Source organism: Mustela lutreola, chromosome 10 (genome assembly GCF_030435805.1).
Source record: "Mustela lutreola isolate mMusLut2 chromosome 10, mMusLut2.pri, whole genome shotgun sequence".
Lineage (NCBI taxonomy): Eukaryota > Metazoa > Chordata > Mammalia > Carnivora > Mustelidae > Mustela > Mustela lutreola.
The window spans coordinates 31,915,665-31,932,364 of record NC_081299.1 but is presented as its reverse complement, the minus strand read 5'-3'; the positions used below and the strand labels follow the sequence as shown (position 1 = coordinate 31,932,364).

At 50.4% G+C, this 16,700-nt stretch overlaps 1 protein-coding gene across 6 annotated transcripts in view; it reads left to right on the top strand.

Moving 5' to 3' along the window:
* HIVEP3 (HIVEP zinc finger 3) overlaps nucleotides 1-16,700 on the top strand; it is a 456,280-nt gene that overhangs the window by 401,303 nt on the left and 38,277 nt on the right. For all 6 annotated transcript variants that reach the window (XM_059135436.1, XM_059135438.1, XM_059135432.1 and 3 more), the window contains one exon: nucleotides 3,486-3,631. In XM_059135436.1, the coding sequence (XP_058991419.1) occupies nucleotides 3,486-3,631 (146 nt within the window). The remainder of the gene's footprint in view (nucleotides 1-3,485; nucleotides 3,632-16,700) is intronic.

Below are 16,700 nucleotides of genomic sequence, written 5' to 3'. Positions count from 1 at the left end.
GCCCTGACCAAGGTCGCAGGTTCTCCTCCAGTGCCTCTGACCTGAGCCTGCTTCAGGAACCATACAATGAACAGACCCCTGCCAGTCCAGGGAGTTTGACGTTTGATAATTCCCTCTTTGCCTCAGATACATGACACCCGCATACCCCAGTAGGGCCCGCCTGAGCACCCAGGCCATGCGAAACCATGCCAACTTGGTGTGTGTGGAATAAGAGTTGGTCTTGTTGATTGAGTCACCTTGGTGTGCCAGATGCTGTGCTAAACCCAGTCAGAGCTGTCTCTACCCAGGAGGCAGCCAGACCACCTCCCAGCTCAGCTATGGATGAGGTACCCCAGGGTCAGAGGGTGAGAGAGGTCAAGGTCACATGGCAGGTCTTTGGCACACTCAATTTGAACTTAGACCTCTCTGACTCCAGAGAATCAATTTTTTTTCTTTCTATTATTGGAGGAAACAAAACCATAAAAGTGACTGCAGATTTTTTTAAAGATTTTATTTATTTATTTATTTGAGAGAGAGACAGTGAGAGAGAGCATGAGTGAGGAGAAGGTCAGAGAGTGAAGAAGACTCCCCATGGAGCTGGGAGCCCGATGCGGGACTCGATTCCGGGACTCCAGGATCATGACCTGAGCCAAAGGCAGTCGTCCAACCAACTGAGCCACCCAGGCATCCCGTGACTGCAGATTTTAAAATGTTCATCAAAGTGTCTTCAGATCAGACGCTTTGATCAAATCAGGCCTAAATCCACCAAACTAAATTTGTATCACAGACACACGAACAAAACTGTGTTCTGGAGCTCCTCCTATATTCGTCTCCACCTCTTTGATCACCCAGTGAATTTTGTGCACCAAATTTGTCCCTAGCTCAGCTGGATAGTCTTCACAGGATTGTTTCCCAGATCTAGTCTCTGAATATCCTTGTCAGTTTACAGACATCCCTAGATGAGATCTCCATGTTTGCCATAAACATTGTGACTGATTTCTCTCCAGCATGTCTTCCTGGCCATGGCTCCCCCCAAGATGCTGTTTTAATTGTATTCATACTTACAACTTCTCATGCCCCTGCTGTGGGCCACGTTGTGTAGAACTTTGCTTTCGTCCTCACAACCACCTTGAAAGTTAGGGTACTGTATCACCATTTTATAAATGAAATGGCCAGTTCAGAGAAGTTAGGTAACCTGAAGAGGGCTACACAGTAAATGTCAGCACCGCGATTCAAAACCAGACCTCACTCCAAAGCCCTTTCCAACGATCTGGACTTCCTCTGTTTGAATGGCTATATACTAAAAGTCCATGTAAGAGAAAGGAAGAGTTAACTTAATTGAGTTTGGCCATCTTTGGTTTAAAAGGCAGCTTTCATCAAATGAGCTGAAACCTGCAAACTTTTTCTTAAAATAAAACGCTAGATCTACTGGCATGTTTCCTACCACAAGTGCACCCATATGGTGTATTCATATAGCTGCATGGCCCACCACTTCATGCCTTCCTACAATTACACACCTCTCTCTCTTTGCATGGCTCCAGTGATGGGGAGCTCATGATCTCTTGGTACAACCCAAACAGTCTTTGGACAGTACTTTAAGAGATTTCTTTCCTGAGCAGTCTTTTGTCTTATAGTTTCCACTCTCTATTAGTAGCTCTGAAGAGCCCTTTGGGCTATTTTAGCATTGTAAAGATCTTCCAAACTATCCTCATGTAGGTCTAGGCCACACTATCAAATTTCAGTTGGGTCACAGGTATTTTTCTCCCCCCATATCTAAGCCCTGGAGAAACCCCAGCTTAGACAAAAGTCACTTTGCAGCCATGTCCCATTTCCCAGTTTCTCCTGCTTTTTTTTCCCCTTTGGGGGTCACTTTGACAACCACATATTGCAAACAGATTGAAAACAAGGACTCAGTGCCACATTTCCCACTACCTCCCATACTAGCTGTGTGACCTTGGGCCAGTTACCTCTTCTGTCTGTGCCTTGGTTTCCTCATCTATAAACTAGAGGTGCAAAAAATACTCAGCTCTTAGGGCTGTGGAGGTAAGTGAGTTAAAATATACAAAGTGTGTTCAGAACAGTGCTTGGCACACCAGCACTCAACAATCATTTTTACGATTTAAAGACAATCGTATTATTGTCTTTAAAAGCCAATGCAGACTCCTGGTCCCCCTCTCAGTTCCAACAGTGTTTCCTGATAGAATGGCACTTTGCCACCCAACCAGTCTCCTCCAGCTCTGTCCAGACATCACAGCTGGTTGTGAGAAAGAAGTCCTCCGTCAGCCTGTGGAAGTCCCCCTTGGTCATTCCATGGATGGCTCAGATGGCAGGCCAAGATAGGAGTGAAAAGAGCGTGTTCTGGAACTCCACGGGCATGGCGCAGTATCTGCTGCCTTCTGGCAGAGCAGCAGTCCGTAGCCTCCCTCGGTTTCCACTCCTCATCTCCAGTGCTGATGAGACAGTTTGGGGGGGATCACTGAGTCATAGACATTGGCCCTGGGATAGATCTTCAAGATGATCTAAATCTCCTCAGAGGCTAACTAAGCCCAGAAAGAGGAGGGCTTAGAGCTACCCAAGTGTGGCTCAGCATGCAATGGAGTCTGTGTGGGGTTAACACCCAGGTCCCCTGACTCCCAACCAGCTCTCTTTCTGCTCAGCCCAAGCACCCCATATAAGGACAAACAGCACAGCTGGCCTGGGAGCCTGTGGTTTAGACTGTCCTGGCATCAAGAGACATGGGTGCTCCTCCCACGGGCTGTAACCATGACCTTAACTGACAGTGGCGTGAAGTAGGAAGAGAGTATCACTCCAGGCACAGCTGGCAGAGGGTCTAGAGGACCTGTTTCCCTCCTGAGCCAGCTCCCACCATTGAGACCCATAGCTCTGTGAACAGAATGGGTTCCCTTAGACTACCGGCCAGAGCCTGCACACACCACTCCAGGTGCATGCCCATCAGTGTGCACGCAAAGTTTTGGTCAGGGCCCTCAGAAGACCTGCACTCTGCTCTCTGCAATGCCCTTAACTTGCGGGGTGACCTTCATTTTCTGATTTGTAAAGGAGAATTGGAGCAATTAATCTCGGCATGGAGGCTTCATTTATTTGCTCCTCCTTCCTCACACTCTTCTCTGAGGCAGGCCTTGTTTCGGGTGCGGGTGTGACCAAGGACCAAGATAAAGGCCTGTTCCCAGAAGATTCTAGACTAGTGTGAAAAGAAAAAGCAAACACGGCTCTCGTGGGAAGGCCTGGTCTTTCCAGGACAAAGTCCTGATGAGAGTCCCAGTTTGGACACCCAACTAACCAGGTGGCCTTGGGAGAAGGGACTTCAGCTCTCTGGGGAGCCAGCTCCTTCTTTCTGCCCACTGGAGCTTCTAGCATGTCTTTACGGGGTGGAGGGAAGAGCGAGTGCGGCGCACGCAGGGCCCCCGAAGGCCCCGCTCCACGACTCCCGCTCCACGCAGTGCTTGTGTCATTGACTTTGTGATTTTGTCATTCCTGTGGTGGGCCAGGTTCACCTCCCTTCGCTGGTTTCCCCGGAAGGCCAGAAAGATCTAGCTAGAGTGCAGAAGGAAGAAGAGAAGCGAGGGAAGCCAGAGGAGGACGCTCCCGCCTCCAAACGAGGGGAGCCAGCGAGGATCAAAATCTTCGAAGGAGGGTAAGAATCCTGTCTGGTTGGCAGCGTTTGGTTCTGCTTCCTGCGGAGGCAGAGGCGGTACCGTCCATGGTGAGAGGCGGTGAGTGTCTCCCCCGGCTACGCTGCGCCCATGGGCGCTTTCCAGCAGCCGCCACCTTCATGGGACTCGCTGGCCGTCTCTGGTCCCCAACGCCAGGCTCTCTGGCAGGGGATGGGAGCCGGCTGTGTGCCGAGGACTGGAGCAGTCTGGGTCTTCCTCCAGCCCCTTCTTTCTTCAGATGTCGACTGCGTTTCTAGTCGCGGCACTGGGGCTGACAGCGCGCCGACTAGGTCCCGAGTCCCGACTGCCATCTACCTAGTGCATGGTCTCCCAGATCACTCTGTCCTGTGCAAACAGCCACCTCGGCATGTGCACTGTCCTACAGGGGACTCGGGCTCTGCCCACACACTGTTCACCGGGCTGATCACAAAGGCGCTGCTCACTCCAACTGTCTACACCGGTCTCCATTCTGACTGGTTGGGGCCCGGGACTCATTGGTTGGTAAATATTTGGAATATCGTCGCTGGTTTTTTACCCTTGGTGCTTATCTTTGAAAACCCAACGATCTAAGCATCTCACAACTCACACTGTGGGGCCCTCTGGGCTTCGGAAGGGTGCCTTGTTGTGGACTTGCTTTGTGGAAGTTTTGTGCCAGCTGTGTTCTGTGTGACCACGTGTTTGCTCCCGGGGCTGTGGTGTCTGTCTCAGGGTCCTGTGTCTGTGTTCCCAGTGTGATCAATGCAGCCTTCGTCCCACGCAGTCCCAAGGGACGATAGCACTACCTGCCAAGGCAGAGTCATCACCGAACGTGAGCACCTGCAAACGGGGGTGTCACTGGGGACCTGCCAATCTCCAGCACCTGCGGGTGCCTAACCCAGCAAATCAAAGTGGGAGGTGCCGGATTCCTCTGTTGGTTGGGGAGAGCAGAGATGGCCAAGCTCCCCAAGGCCACCGGAGGGCATCTTCTGGTGGCAGTGAGGAACAGGGGCTGTCGGGAGAGGGGGATGTTTGGAAACAAAATTGGAAGAGTTGGGTTGTTGCAACTAAGGGTCAATGGAGGGGGTCAAGGATGGCAAAAAAAAAAAAAAAAAAAAAAAAAAAATTAAATAAATAAATAAATAATGCAGTGGTCGAGGTTTCTCTCTTGGGAGAGAAACATCCTGTCCAGAGTTCCAGTAGCAGCTTCATGAGAAATAGTAGCCCAAAGTTGTGGGGGTTTTTTTGTTTGTCTTGGTTTTGGGGCGCGATTTTGGTGCAAATGGTGGTCATATTAAAGCCCGGGGACAGGACCTGTGAGCAGAAAGAGCAGCTGCCCCGGGTTTGTGAGGCTGTTTGTTTGTGGCTGATTACATACTTGGAAGTTGGGGGAGATAAAGAAGAAGGAGGTTTCAAAAGGATTTGTATATATTTTTTAATTTTTTCAGTGTTCCAAGATTCACTGTTTATGCACCACACCCAGTGCTCCATGCAATACATGCCTTCCTTAATACCCACCACCAGGCTCACCCAAACCCCCCACTTCCCCTCCCCTCCAAAACCCTCAGTTTGTTTCTCAGAGTCCAGTCTCTCATAGTTTGTCTCAAATCTCAAAGGTTTTTCAAAATACTAAGCCTCTTTCCCGCTGAGGGCAGAACGGCTTTGTCCCTGCTATTTGAATAGAGCGCCCTCTTGTGTCTCTGGGTCTCATATCACTGGGTACCGAAGAGGCCCCCTAAGACTTCATTCATCCTAGGACTGATGCGTCTGGTCACAATGACTGGACTTCTCACCTCTGGCTTCAAGAACCGTCTGTGAGACACTGAGGGGCTGCTGAGGGATAGCTGGTGTGCACCAAAAGGTTTGCTTCTTCCCTGAGAAGCAGCAGCCTCCAGACTGGAGATGGGGGTCCCCAAGGAGGCTCCCTGCTGCCCTCGTTTTCCTGGGAAGCCCGAGCTCAGGAAGGGCAGCTGGTAGGAGCCTGGAGTCTCCGCCTTCAGCTGAAACATGAGAGGTTACCCCCTGAGTCCCCTTCTCTTCCTACAGCCTGGGCCTTGGGACCCCCCTCCCCTCACTGTCCCATCCAGGTTGCCACTTAGTCCCACCTGCTCTGTTCCAGGATCTCCCTCCCTTTCCAGGCTCACCCTCCCGACCTCTCTCGCTTAGCTCTCTCCTGCTCAGACTAGCTGTCGAGTCTCCAGCTCTGTTTTTTCATCCGTAAGAGGGAAAAGGACATGCTTTATGGGTGGAGCAGGAGGTCCTTTGTTCCCCCACATTAAGGGTCGTGGTTCAGGATGCTGACAAATGGGCATCAGGGCATGTTGTCACTGCCGGAGCCACCTCGTGTGTCCCCCTCCCTCCGGGATGACATGGCTCGGTTCTGCAGACTGTGAGACATGGCTTCTTCATGCTCAGCTCGCCATGTCCAGCTGGGGCAGTTTGGGGCCACATGGTGTCACCCGTCAGATTCTTTTCTCCTACCGCCCAGCTGTCCCATCAAGGCCCCCGCTGTGCCTCCCACCCCTGGCTTCTGGCAATCCCTCTCCATTCATGGTTCTCTGAGGGCTGCTCTCTACTCCCCAGGAATGTTTGGAAATTTGAGGGGCATATTCTAGATTGCTGTATAACAGGGGGCACCTCCAGCATTTCATGGTTGGGGCCAAGGATGTGACCATCCATTCAACCAGCCACAAAACCCCTTGTCCCCTTCAAATTGCCGAGGGTGTCCCCCCACCCAGAAACTGACTGTATCCTTCAAGCACCCCCATCTGAGGTCACCACAGTTTTGTCTTCGACTAGTTTCTCCCTTTTTCCTTTCTTTTTCTACTTCTTTTCTTTCTTTCTTTCTTTCTTTCTTTCTTTCTTTCTTTCTTTCTTTCTTTTTTTTTTTTTTTTTAACACGGCAAGCATTGCTATCCCTCAAGGACCTGTTTGATAAGGGTCTGTGATGGGCTTCTGTCGTTAGGGGTCACTCAGAGACCTAGGGTGATGGAGACTGAGAAAGGAAGGTGAGAAATAGTCAGCTGTGCACTGGCCCTTACAGCTTGCACCAAGAAGCTTCTATTCCTGTGAATGGCCAGGGCAAGCCCCCTGTGACCTCACCTGCTTTGGGGAGAGAATGGGAGAGAGTGCTCCCGTGCACGTGGGGGACCCCAGAGATATTCAGTCAACAGTGCTAATAATTACTTCAGTAGGTCTCACATCTGTCTGCACCTTGTTTTTCCTCGGTAGCATTGTTGAAATGTATCCTTGTTGATTGACATAGATTGAATTCGTAGCCAAAAGTCAAGAAGCCAGACACAAAGAGGAGATGCCGCGAGTCCCATGCTCATGAGTCTTTTTATCACTAGTCAAACTACTCGCTGGTCTCCTTACCCTTCGACTTGACCTCCAGCCCAGCAATCGATCAATTCATCAGTCCATCCAGGAGGACCCATTTATTCAATGCCTTCTGGGTGCCTGTGTCCGAAGAAACCAAGAGCCAAGGGGGTCAACCATGGCTCTGTGCTCCAGATGCTGGGAGACTGGTTCGGGTGGCAGCAAGGGCTGGGTGCTGATGTGTGGACTGCTAATGTCGAGATACTCCCAGCAGGCGGGGACTTCTGGGGCTGGACAGCCAGAAGGGGCTTCCTGGACAGGGTGGAGCTAGGCCTGGGAAGGTGGAGGAGGCGGGTGGAGAGGGAAGGTAGCTGGGTCAGCAGTCTGGGTGTAACGGTGACTCTTGTACCTGGTCAGTCGGACTGATTTCTTTTGACCTTGAGTGTTCTCCCTTGTCAGCATTATCTCGCTCTTCTTCTAACCTTGTCACTGTGTGAGCAACACTAAATCTGGGTCTCCAGATAGAACCTCACTCCTGAACTGATGCCTCCTGGGCCCCTCAACTTCAGCATGTGCCAACCAAACCACCAAGAGAATCTTCTGCATCCAGATCTCAGATGATGTACCCACACCTCGACACTCAAAACCTTAGTATCATCTTGGGCACCTTTTCTCCTGACCACCCCCCCACTTCTTATTAGTCCCCAAATTCTGTTGTCCACATGAAGTGGTTCATAACTCAGCTGGGGTCTCTGGCCCCCCTCCCTCCAGATACCCATGTTGGTGCCATTGAGTGTCTGATCAGAGTTCTACCTATGTCACACTTGGGCCCCAGGGCCTTCTATGGCTGCCTTATCTACAGAATGGACCCCCAGTCTGACCTGTCCCTGTTGCAGATCCCCCTCTGGGCCTGCTGAGTTCTGCCCACTACTAAGTCCTATCCAGCCTCAACCCTCTCTTTTAACTAACCTCTCAGGTCCCACCATGGAGAAAACTCCATGGTTCTTTGTGATACTTCTGGAATAACCATGGCACTGAAATTCATTCCAGGACCTCTCTTGACTTGGGTCCTAGGGCCTTGCTTTGTACACACTATGCATCGGTTCCTATTTGTTGCCTTGATTTTCCTGGCACACAGCCCCCTCCCTTCGCTCTACATCACTTCCACACCCGAACAAAGCTTGCATTTTCCAGATGGCCTCTGGGAGTGCCCATCAGGAATGTGTTGGCTCTCTCACCCAGCACCTATGCATTTGCCTGGGTTGTTTTAGAAGGCCTCCTTTGTTAGGGAATGTTGTTTTCACTCATACAAAGTTATATTGTTCAATGAGGGCAATGCTTATATTGTCCTAACTCAAGTTCACTCGTTGCAAGGAAAGCTGGGAGCTTAGCCCCAAGGACTGGTGTGAAAGAAGGAGAACCTGGGATCAGTAACACTACCTGGCTGCTGGAGGTGGTCATCCGAGCTTTGAGGGATGGGGAGCTTGGGGCTTCGGTCCAAAGGGAACGATGAATCAGACATAAGAGCCAGAAAGGCCAGGCCCAGCAAGGGTGGGGATGTTCAGAAAGGTGACCACAGCCAGGGAGTAAGGGATTGAGGAGAGACTGGTATTTAGAGGGGCAGCCCAGCCTCAACTCGGAACTGGAATCTAGGGCAAGGAATGGAAGCGCTGCTGTGGTTGGGCCAGGGAGGGTGGGTAAGGTGACTCAGGGAGACGGGGTTGCCCCGGGGCTGCCCCTGAGCCCTTCAGGCCTTTAGCAGGACTCCATCCCAGACCCTGCCGACCGCATCACCCAGAAGCCCAGCTGAAAGAAGAGCACCCGGGTCCCCCGTCAGAGGGTGCTGGGTCCCATCTCTTCCCGTCTTCCCCGATATGTCACTGCGGCCATTCATTGCCCCTCTCCTGGCCCATTCGGTTCAGTGTGTCCAAACTTGAAGTTTCCCACCTTAAAAGCACACCTTTGATTGAATAGCCTGTATCACCAGATTTTTCTGATGCCCAGGAGGAGTGAACCATACTTGCTTCCCTCTGTGTCTTTCCTCCAGTTCTCTCTCAGCCCATTCCAGGTGCACCTTTGGGCTCATCACCCCCTCAGAACTACTCTCGTGAAGGTCAACAGCACACTCTACCCTGTAGAATTCTATGGTCCATTCTCACTTCTGTTCTTCCCCGATCTGCCAGCAGCATTTGGCACCATTGATCCCTCCTTCTTCTCCCTTCCTTGAAACCCTTCGTCCGTTGGTTTCCATGGCGCCATCTTTCTTGATGCTCTTCCTTTGCCAGTGGCACTTTCTCCTCCTCTTTGGTGATTTCCCATCATCTCCTGATTTCTAAATATTAGGGTTCCTTGGGCTCAGTCTCCATCATCCTCCTTTCCATTGTCTAAAATCCCAAGGTGACTCGCTATGCCGCTGCTGGCTGATGGCTCCCAGACATGTACGTCCAGTCGGACTTCTCCCCAGGGTTTCGTGTCAGGTCTCCAGCCATCTGTGTAATGTCCACTGGGGTGTTCAGTGGACACATCCTCAGAGCAACACACACACATGTTAAGAACCATGGTGACTCATCAGGTTCTTGGGACAGTTGTTCAGGAATTTATTTTAAAAGTTGACTTAATTCAATATTGCTCCATTGGAGGGAGATAGATTTTTAAGAGACATGCTGTTCTACCTCATGTCTTTCCATTTCTCCTAGCTGAATTTATTTTATTCAAGCCTAAGAGCTCATGCAGTATTATGGTGCACCTATATTTCCATATTTTTAAAGTGTATGTGTGTGTGTGTTTATACAATAGTCGCTTGAAGAGAATAGTTTTCATTTTTTAAAATTTAAAGGTTATTCTCTTTCTCAGTAATTTTTCAGAAACTCATTTCTTCTTGGACTTTGAGGCTTACTAGTGTATCATTTTTCATCCCAAATTTCCAAATTTCTGCTTTGCTTAGCCCCTCCTCCCTGGGAATTCCTGATGAAGGACAATGTTGGATTTTGTCTTTAGTAATATTTGTTTTCTCTGTAATATGTTTCGAGGAGCACATTGATAAAATTTTGAATCACGTGGTGTTAATTTGGAGTTCTAGGGATAGATGTAAGCGATAAACTCATCAGGTCTACCACTCTGAAAGTCCACACCAGAACAACAACAACAAAAAAAGCCCCTGCTCAGGAGCTGGTAACGTACAGGGTGTGCCGTGTTACACAGGTGGAGAAACTGGGTGCCTCACCGTGCACTTGCTCAATGTCCTTTTGAATGTCTTGTAAGTGGCCAGAGGGGAAAAGAGCATCTTTTGCAAGAGAAAAACAAAGCACTTGTTCACACTCTGCATGGGCAACTTTATTTTTCCAGGTGTTCAGGGCCCAGACTGCTCTGTCTCATGTCCATCAGCAGATCTTGTCAGCTCAACCCTTGAAACCATGCCCAGAAACTGCCTATTTGTTTCTCACTTCCTGGGGCAAGCCATTGCCATCTCTTATAGTGTCCTCCTATAATCACCTGCGCCCCCCCCCCACCTTTCCCACCACAGTGTATTCTCAACCTGGCCACCATGGGGATCCTGTTTCACATCAATAGACCTTGTCACGGCTGTCCTGCACCCTCCACAGCCCTCAAGAGATCTTTGTGTGCAGACTTCAGCTCCTCCCTAGCCACTGGCTGCCCCTCTACCCATGCCCCTGTGCTCTGGCCAGTGGCCTCTGTTCTTTGTCAGACAAGCTTCTGCCTCAGGGCCTTTGCACTTGCTATGCCCATGCCTGGAGCACTTTCTCCAGGAGTCCCATGGTTCTCTCACTTCTTTTAGTTATCCTTCAGTAAAGCGTTCTCAGACTACCTACTTTCCTGTGCCCTTTTCTGACATTTCTTATTCCCCTTCCCTGTTTTTTTTTTTTTTTTAAAGATTTTATTTATTTATTTGACAGAGAGAAATCACAAGTAGATGGAGAGGCAGGCAGAGAGAGAGAGAGGGAAACAGGCTCCCTGCTGAGCAGAGAGCCCGATGTGGGACTCGATCCCAGGACCCTGAGATCATGACCTGAGCCGAAGGCAGCGGCTTAACCCACTGAGCCACCCAGGCGCCCAGCCTGTTTTTTTTGTTTGTTTGTTTGTTTGTTTGTTTATGTATCTACTAGTTTGCTTCTATTTCCTCCACCAGAATGTAAGTTCTGCGTGAAGGCAGGAATTATCTTTTGGTCATTGTGGTATCCCTGATGCTGAGCAAAGTATCTGGCACATAGGCAGTGCTAAAGAGTGCTTATTAAATGACCATCCCTCCAGCATGGTCAGGAGACTGTAGGTGAGGGGCAGGTCCCTGGACTCAGCAGCTCTAGAACCTGTGAGTAGGATCAAGGCTCTGGGTCTCACAAGGAACAAGGACAAGAGCCAGGACTGAACCAGGCTGGGCACTTGGAGTCAGGCTTGATCTGGGGAGGGTAAAGTCAGATGGTCTCAGTGATGGGGCCGGCATCTGGGGTTGGCAGCCAAGGTCATTTGCATGCTGACCTGTCCTGCAAGTGTTCATGGTCAAAATGAAACATGTGATGCTGAAAAGGGCTGGCTTGTGGGCTGCCGGCTCCCAGACTGAACCAACCCCTTATGTCCTAGGGGCCAGAGAGAAGTGGTCCCAGGTGCCCTGCTCTGGATATAGAGCCCGAAAGAGACCAGGCTGCCAGGACCCTGTCTTCTTCCTGAGAGGATCCTGGTACTCTGATCTCTCCTTAAATCTCAGACCTCTCCCTGGAAGTGTGGATGTGCCACTCTGAGTATGGTCCCAGTGGAGTAGGGAGTGAATAGTTCAGCCCCATCACACGTGCCCACACTGAGTTTTGTTCTCTTTCTCCTCCTCCCCAAATCCTGTTTCTCCAACTCTCCTAAAGAAGATGACCTGGACTTCAGGAGGGGTTAGGGGTAGGGCATGGAAGGGCAGGATGCAGCGGAGTCCACATGCAGTATCCGGTGGCCGAGACAGGAATGTAACTGTCGGACTCCTGGTGAACCGAGTGTGGAGGGTGAAAAAGGGAACCTTGGAATCAAGAATGACTGCCCCACTTCAGGCTCAGGTGACAGTGGGTGGGTGGTGGTGTCATTTACTGAGCTGCACAGGGAGGGGAGAAGAGAGTGAGAAGGAGTTTTGGGGAAGGGGAAATCCCAACTTGGTGGACATGTTGATTTTGAGATGCTGGGTCATGACAGGCCACAGGTGAGCCTGGCATTCAGAGGTCAGGTCTGAGCTGGAAATACACACTGGGATATGGGTTTGTCAATGCTACTTAGGGGATGGGTCTGGAAAGGGTCACCTGTGGAGACAGAATGAGAGAAAAGGAAAGGATATCAGGACCCAGGCCAGGATCCACCAGCAGTTAGAGGCTGGTAGAGACAAAGCTGCAAAGAGTTTGAGAAGGAAAAGCCAGAGGAGTAGGAGGACACCCAGCAGAGTGAGAAGTCCTAGAAGCCAAGGGCAGAGGGTGTTCAGGGAGGGAATGGTCATCTGTGCTGAGTGCTGCCCAGAGGCCCGGGAACGTGGGGACAGGCAGTGTCCAGGAGATGTGGCCATGAGGGGGTCACTGGTGGCCTGGATGGGAGCTGTTTGGGTCAAGGCAAAATCCCAATGGCATGCGCTGAGATGAGGAGTGGAGGCATCAGGGGATGGTAAACCTCCATCCAAGAGGCTGGCTGCCGAGGAAAGCAGAGAAATGAAGGCAGTGGGGACTGGAGAGATGAAAAGTGGAGCACGTGGGTGTTTAAACTGAGGAATCCTGGGGCTGCTAGGCGTGACTTCTACCAAGGCACAGAATGCAGGAGCAGGACTCTGGAGAAGATTTGAGGGATGGGGGCCAAAGCAGAGTTAAGAAGAGAGTACTTCCTCTGGGGCGGCAGGAGGAAAGATGCTGGCTGCCAGGCGAGCAGGTTGATGGTTTGGACTGGGAAGCCAGGAGGGTTCTCTCAGACCCAGACCGGGTTCTGGGTCTTGGCCAACGGTAGATTTGCAAATGGCTATTTTGAAAACTAGGGCAGGACATTTCTGTTCCCAGGAAACCACTTAAGATTCTTGGGGAGGATATCCCTTTGGGAAGATTATCCCCTCAAATAAGAATACAGGCATACCTCGTTTTACCGGGTTTCACTCTAGTGGGCTTTGCAGATCAGTGCCTTTTGATCAAAGAGAGACTTTAGCGGAGGAAGTAGCCACAGATGTGGTGGGAAGAGCAGGGGAACAGGACTTCCAGGTGGAGCCTGGATCGTTGCCATCTCATTATCAAACCAAACTGATGAGGAAGTTACTGCGTTGGGTGAACCGAGAGAGTGGCTTCTTGAGACCGAAATCTGCCGGTGAAGATGCTGTGCAGAGTGCGGAAATGACAACGGATTTAGGACCCTCTATACGCTACAGGGACAAAGCAGCGGCAGAGTCTGAGAGGATCAATTCCAGTTTGGAAAGAGGCTCTCCGGTGGGCAAAATGCTATCCAACGGCATCACACATGCTACAGGGAGATCATTCATGAAAGGCAGAGTCAACTGATGCAGCCGACTTCATTCTTGTCTTATTTTAAGAAGTCGCCTTAGCCACCCCAGGACCCACCGCCCTGATGAGTCAGCAGCCACCAGCACTGGGGCCAGACCCTCCACTGGCGAAAAGATCATGACTCACTGAAAGCTCAGATGAGGGTTAGCATTTCTTTAGCAATAAAATATTTTTAAGTTAAGGCATGTGCACCGTTTAGACATAATGCTGTTATATACTTATTAGCCTACATATAGCATCAGATGAATGCGACTCTTGTATTCACTGGGAAACCAAAAAAAAAAAAAAAAAAAATCCATCTGTCTTGCTTCATTTTGAGGTCTGGAAGTGAACTCGTGGTATGTCCATCCGAGGTGGGCCTGGATCACTGGATCAGATCTCAGTCTAGTGAGGTCGGCTTTCAGTACTGGCCTGACACTCTTCTCCTGAGGACTCGAAGGACTTCCCAGGAAACACTCAACTCCAGGCATCGGAGAGAGCGGATTATGTCACTACGAAACCCAAGTCTCGGACAGTAAAAAAAAAAAAAAAAAAAAAAAACAGCGTGAAAGCAAAATGGAAATGAGAAAAGACATATTGATCACAGGGCAGACTGAGTGTCTGTGTGGGCTGGGACCAGAGTCCCCGGAGCCCTGAGCACGGTCGGAGAAGACCTAAATGCATCCTATTAAAATTTAAAGGAGAATCCATTTCTCAAGCAGACGCTGCCCCCTGGGTTCCAGTAGAGGATCTAAGGAGGCATGGGGCTCAGCCCAAGCGTGGGGGTTAGAGTGCAGGAAGTGGGGTGCTCACCCCAACCCACTGTGGCCCCTGAGCGCTGAGGACTCCATCCGCCTGGGTCTGGACGGTGTGTGTCTGAGTCCTGGACTCTCGCATCCCAGGGAATCCGGCCCAGCACCTAGGAAGAGGCCAGCTTCTTCCTGTCTCTCCTGCGGGAGCAGTGGCCTCTCAGGGATACAGTGACCTGCGCACAATCTTTCATTTTTTCTGGTTTTAATTTTATCGAAGTTGCACAGGCATAGAGTTTAAAGAACGAATTATTTCCATAAATTGCGTTATGGAAAACAGCAGTACCCTTCCTCTTTGTTCACCCTTCTATCTCTAACAAACAGGCCCAAGTTGCTACCACAGTAGCATTTCGGCATTAACTAGAGAGCCGAGAGCCTCTCCGCATGCCCCCCACGCCCCCCGTTTCTCCAGCCTCTCACGGGAGTACCACACACATAATTCACAGCCAAGTCACGTAATAACCCATGGCTCCTTTTTCCTTCCTGCACTTTTCTATTTTCTCTTTGGATAAAAGTGGGTGCGTGTATTCACTTATTTTTCCATATATTTATTACTAATTCAGCCCTCAAATTCTCACCTCTGAAACCCCTTCCAGACATTCGGCTGCACGGGCTACTGTGAAAACTCCACAGTACCCACGCGGGCCCCTCCCGTGTCACCCAGCGGCTCCCTCTGCACAGTACCAGCCGCCACCCCGGGGTCTCCCTTCACCCCCCACGCCCGGAGAGTCTCTTCCTCCTGTATTAGATCTCCTCTCTCCACAAACTTACCTTTTGCTTTTCCTCCTCTGCTTCCTGATTTTCACAGAGCCCATCCTTCAGCAGGGTCTTCTAGAGAAAACCCTGAGATGAGTGGGGGGGTTTTGGCACTTAATGTGACTCAAGGTATTGGAAAGTCTTTATTCTGTCTCTCGGTTGCTCGAAGGGTAGAATTTCAGGTTGGAAATAACATTCCTTCCGAGTTCTAAAGGCGTTGCTGCCCTGTCCTTGAGGCTCCGGTTGCTGGCAAGAGTTCATATCCGTTCTGGTTCCTGTGCCTTGAAGCCTTCTCTGTGACTGTCTCTGGATCTTCCCTTCAGGCTCCGAGCTGGGAAGCATCGCAGGTGTGGCTCTCAGCCTGGGGCCGTCCCTCCTAGGCGGTGACTCTTCAGTCTGACAACTCAAGGACTTGGGCTTAACAAAAGAGTCCTGTGCTGTTTCCTGAATGACTCCTCCGTTCTCTCTGGATGGGCTGGGAGTCAGGGCTGGGACCTCCTGGCTTGTTTCTCCGATTTTCATACTTCTCTGTCAGATTTCCCATCTTTTTGTATTTTCGCACTACTTTCTGGGTATACTTCTCTCCATTTTGTCTTCCAGCCATTTTGTTCTTTTCTGTCGTTGCATCTTTAATTATCAAAAGTTCCTTTTACCCCCTGGAGGTCTCTTCTTAATAGTATCCTTATAGATCCCCATACCTTCTCTTATCTCTCAGAGGCTGTTAACGTTCGTCGTTTTGGGTTTTGGTTTTCTTTTCTACCTGGTTTCTGTTCCCTTCAGGTTCCCTTTGGTCCGTGTGTTTGTCCCTTTTCTCAGGTGTCCGGTGACCTCTGGCGTCTTTGCTTGTGTAAGAAGGAGGCTCACAGGTGGGCGGCAGCTCAGGGTCTGAGGGGGGGGCTCATCGACGGTGCGCATCCTGGTCGCTGCCCATCCGGGCCCTGTCGCTGCAGTGACAGCGCCTTTAGGGCTTTCTGCTTGGACAGAACCCTCACGAAGATTCCAATTTCCTGAATGAAGGTGTAGAGTTTCTATTTTGTGGGCCACAAAATGGAAAAAGGTGGGAGGTAGCGGGGAGAGACGCCCTTCATCGCCTCATTTATTCATGGTGCCCTTGCCTGTCCCCAGCTCGCCTGATGCCCTCCTCAAAGGCCTCCCATTTCATCCGTTGTAGAGAAACTTCCAGACTTTCTCTGGGGTGGAGGAGAGGTGGTCTCCTGGCTACCGAAGTTGAGAAAGGGATAGGGGTCTAAAAGCAGTCATCCTGAGGGGCACTTGGCTGGCTCACGTGGTGGAACTTGTGACTCTTGATCTCAGGATGTTAAGTTCCATCCACATGGGGTGTAGAGATTACCTTAAAAATTTTTAAAAATAAGGGTGCTTGGGTGGCTCAGTCAGTTAAGAATCTGGCTTCAGCTCAGATCATGATCTTGGGCTCCCTGCTCAGTGGAGGCTCTTCTCCCTCTCCCTCTGCCTCTCACCCCTGCTTGTGCATTCACGCTCGCTCTCGCTCTCTCAAATAAATAAAATCTTTTTAAAAATTAAAAATAAATAAAAATAAAAGCAGTTACCCTGGGGTGCCTGGCTCTTGATCTCAGGTTTGTGAGTGTGAGTCCTATGTTTGGGGTGGAGTTTACTTAAAAATCAGTCAGTCAGTCATCAGCTTCTGTCACCCTTCATCCTTGTCCCCGCTCTAAAAA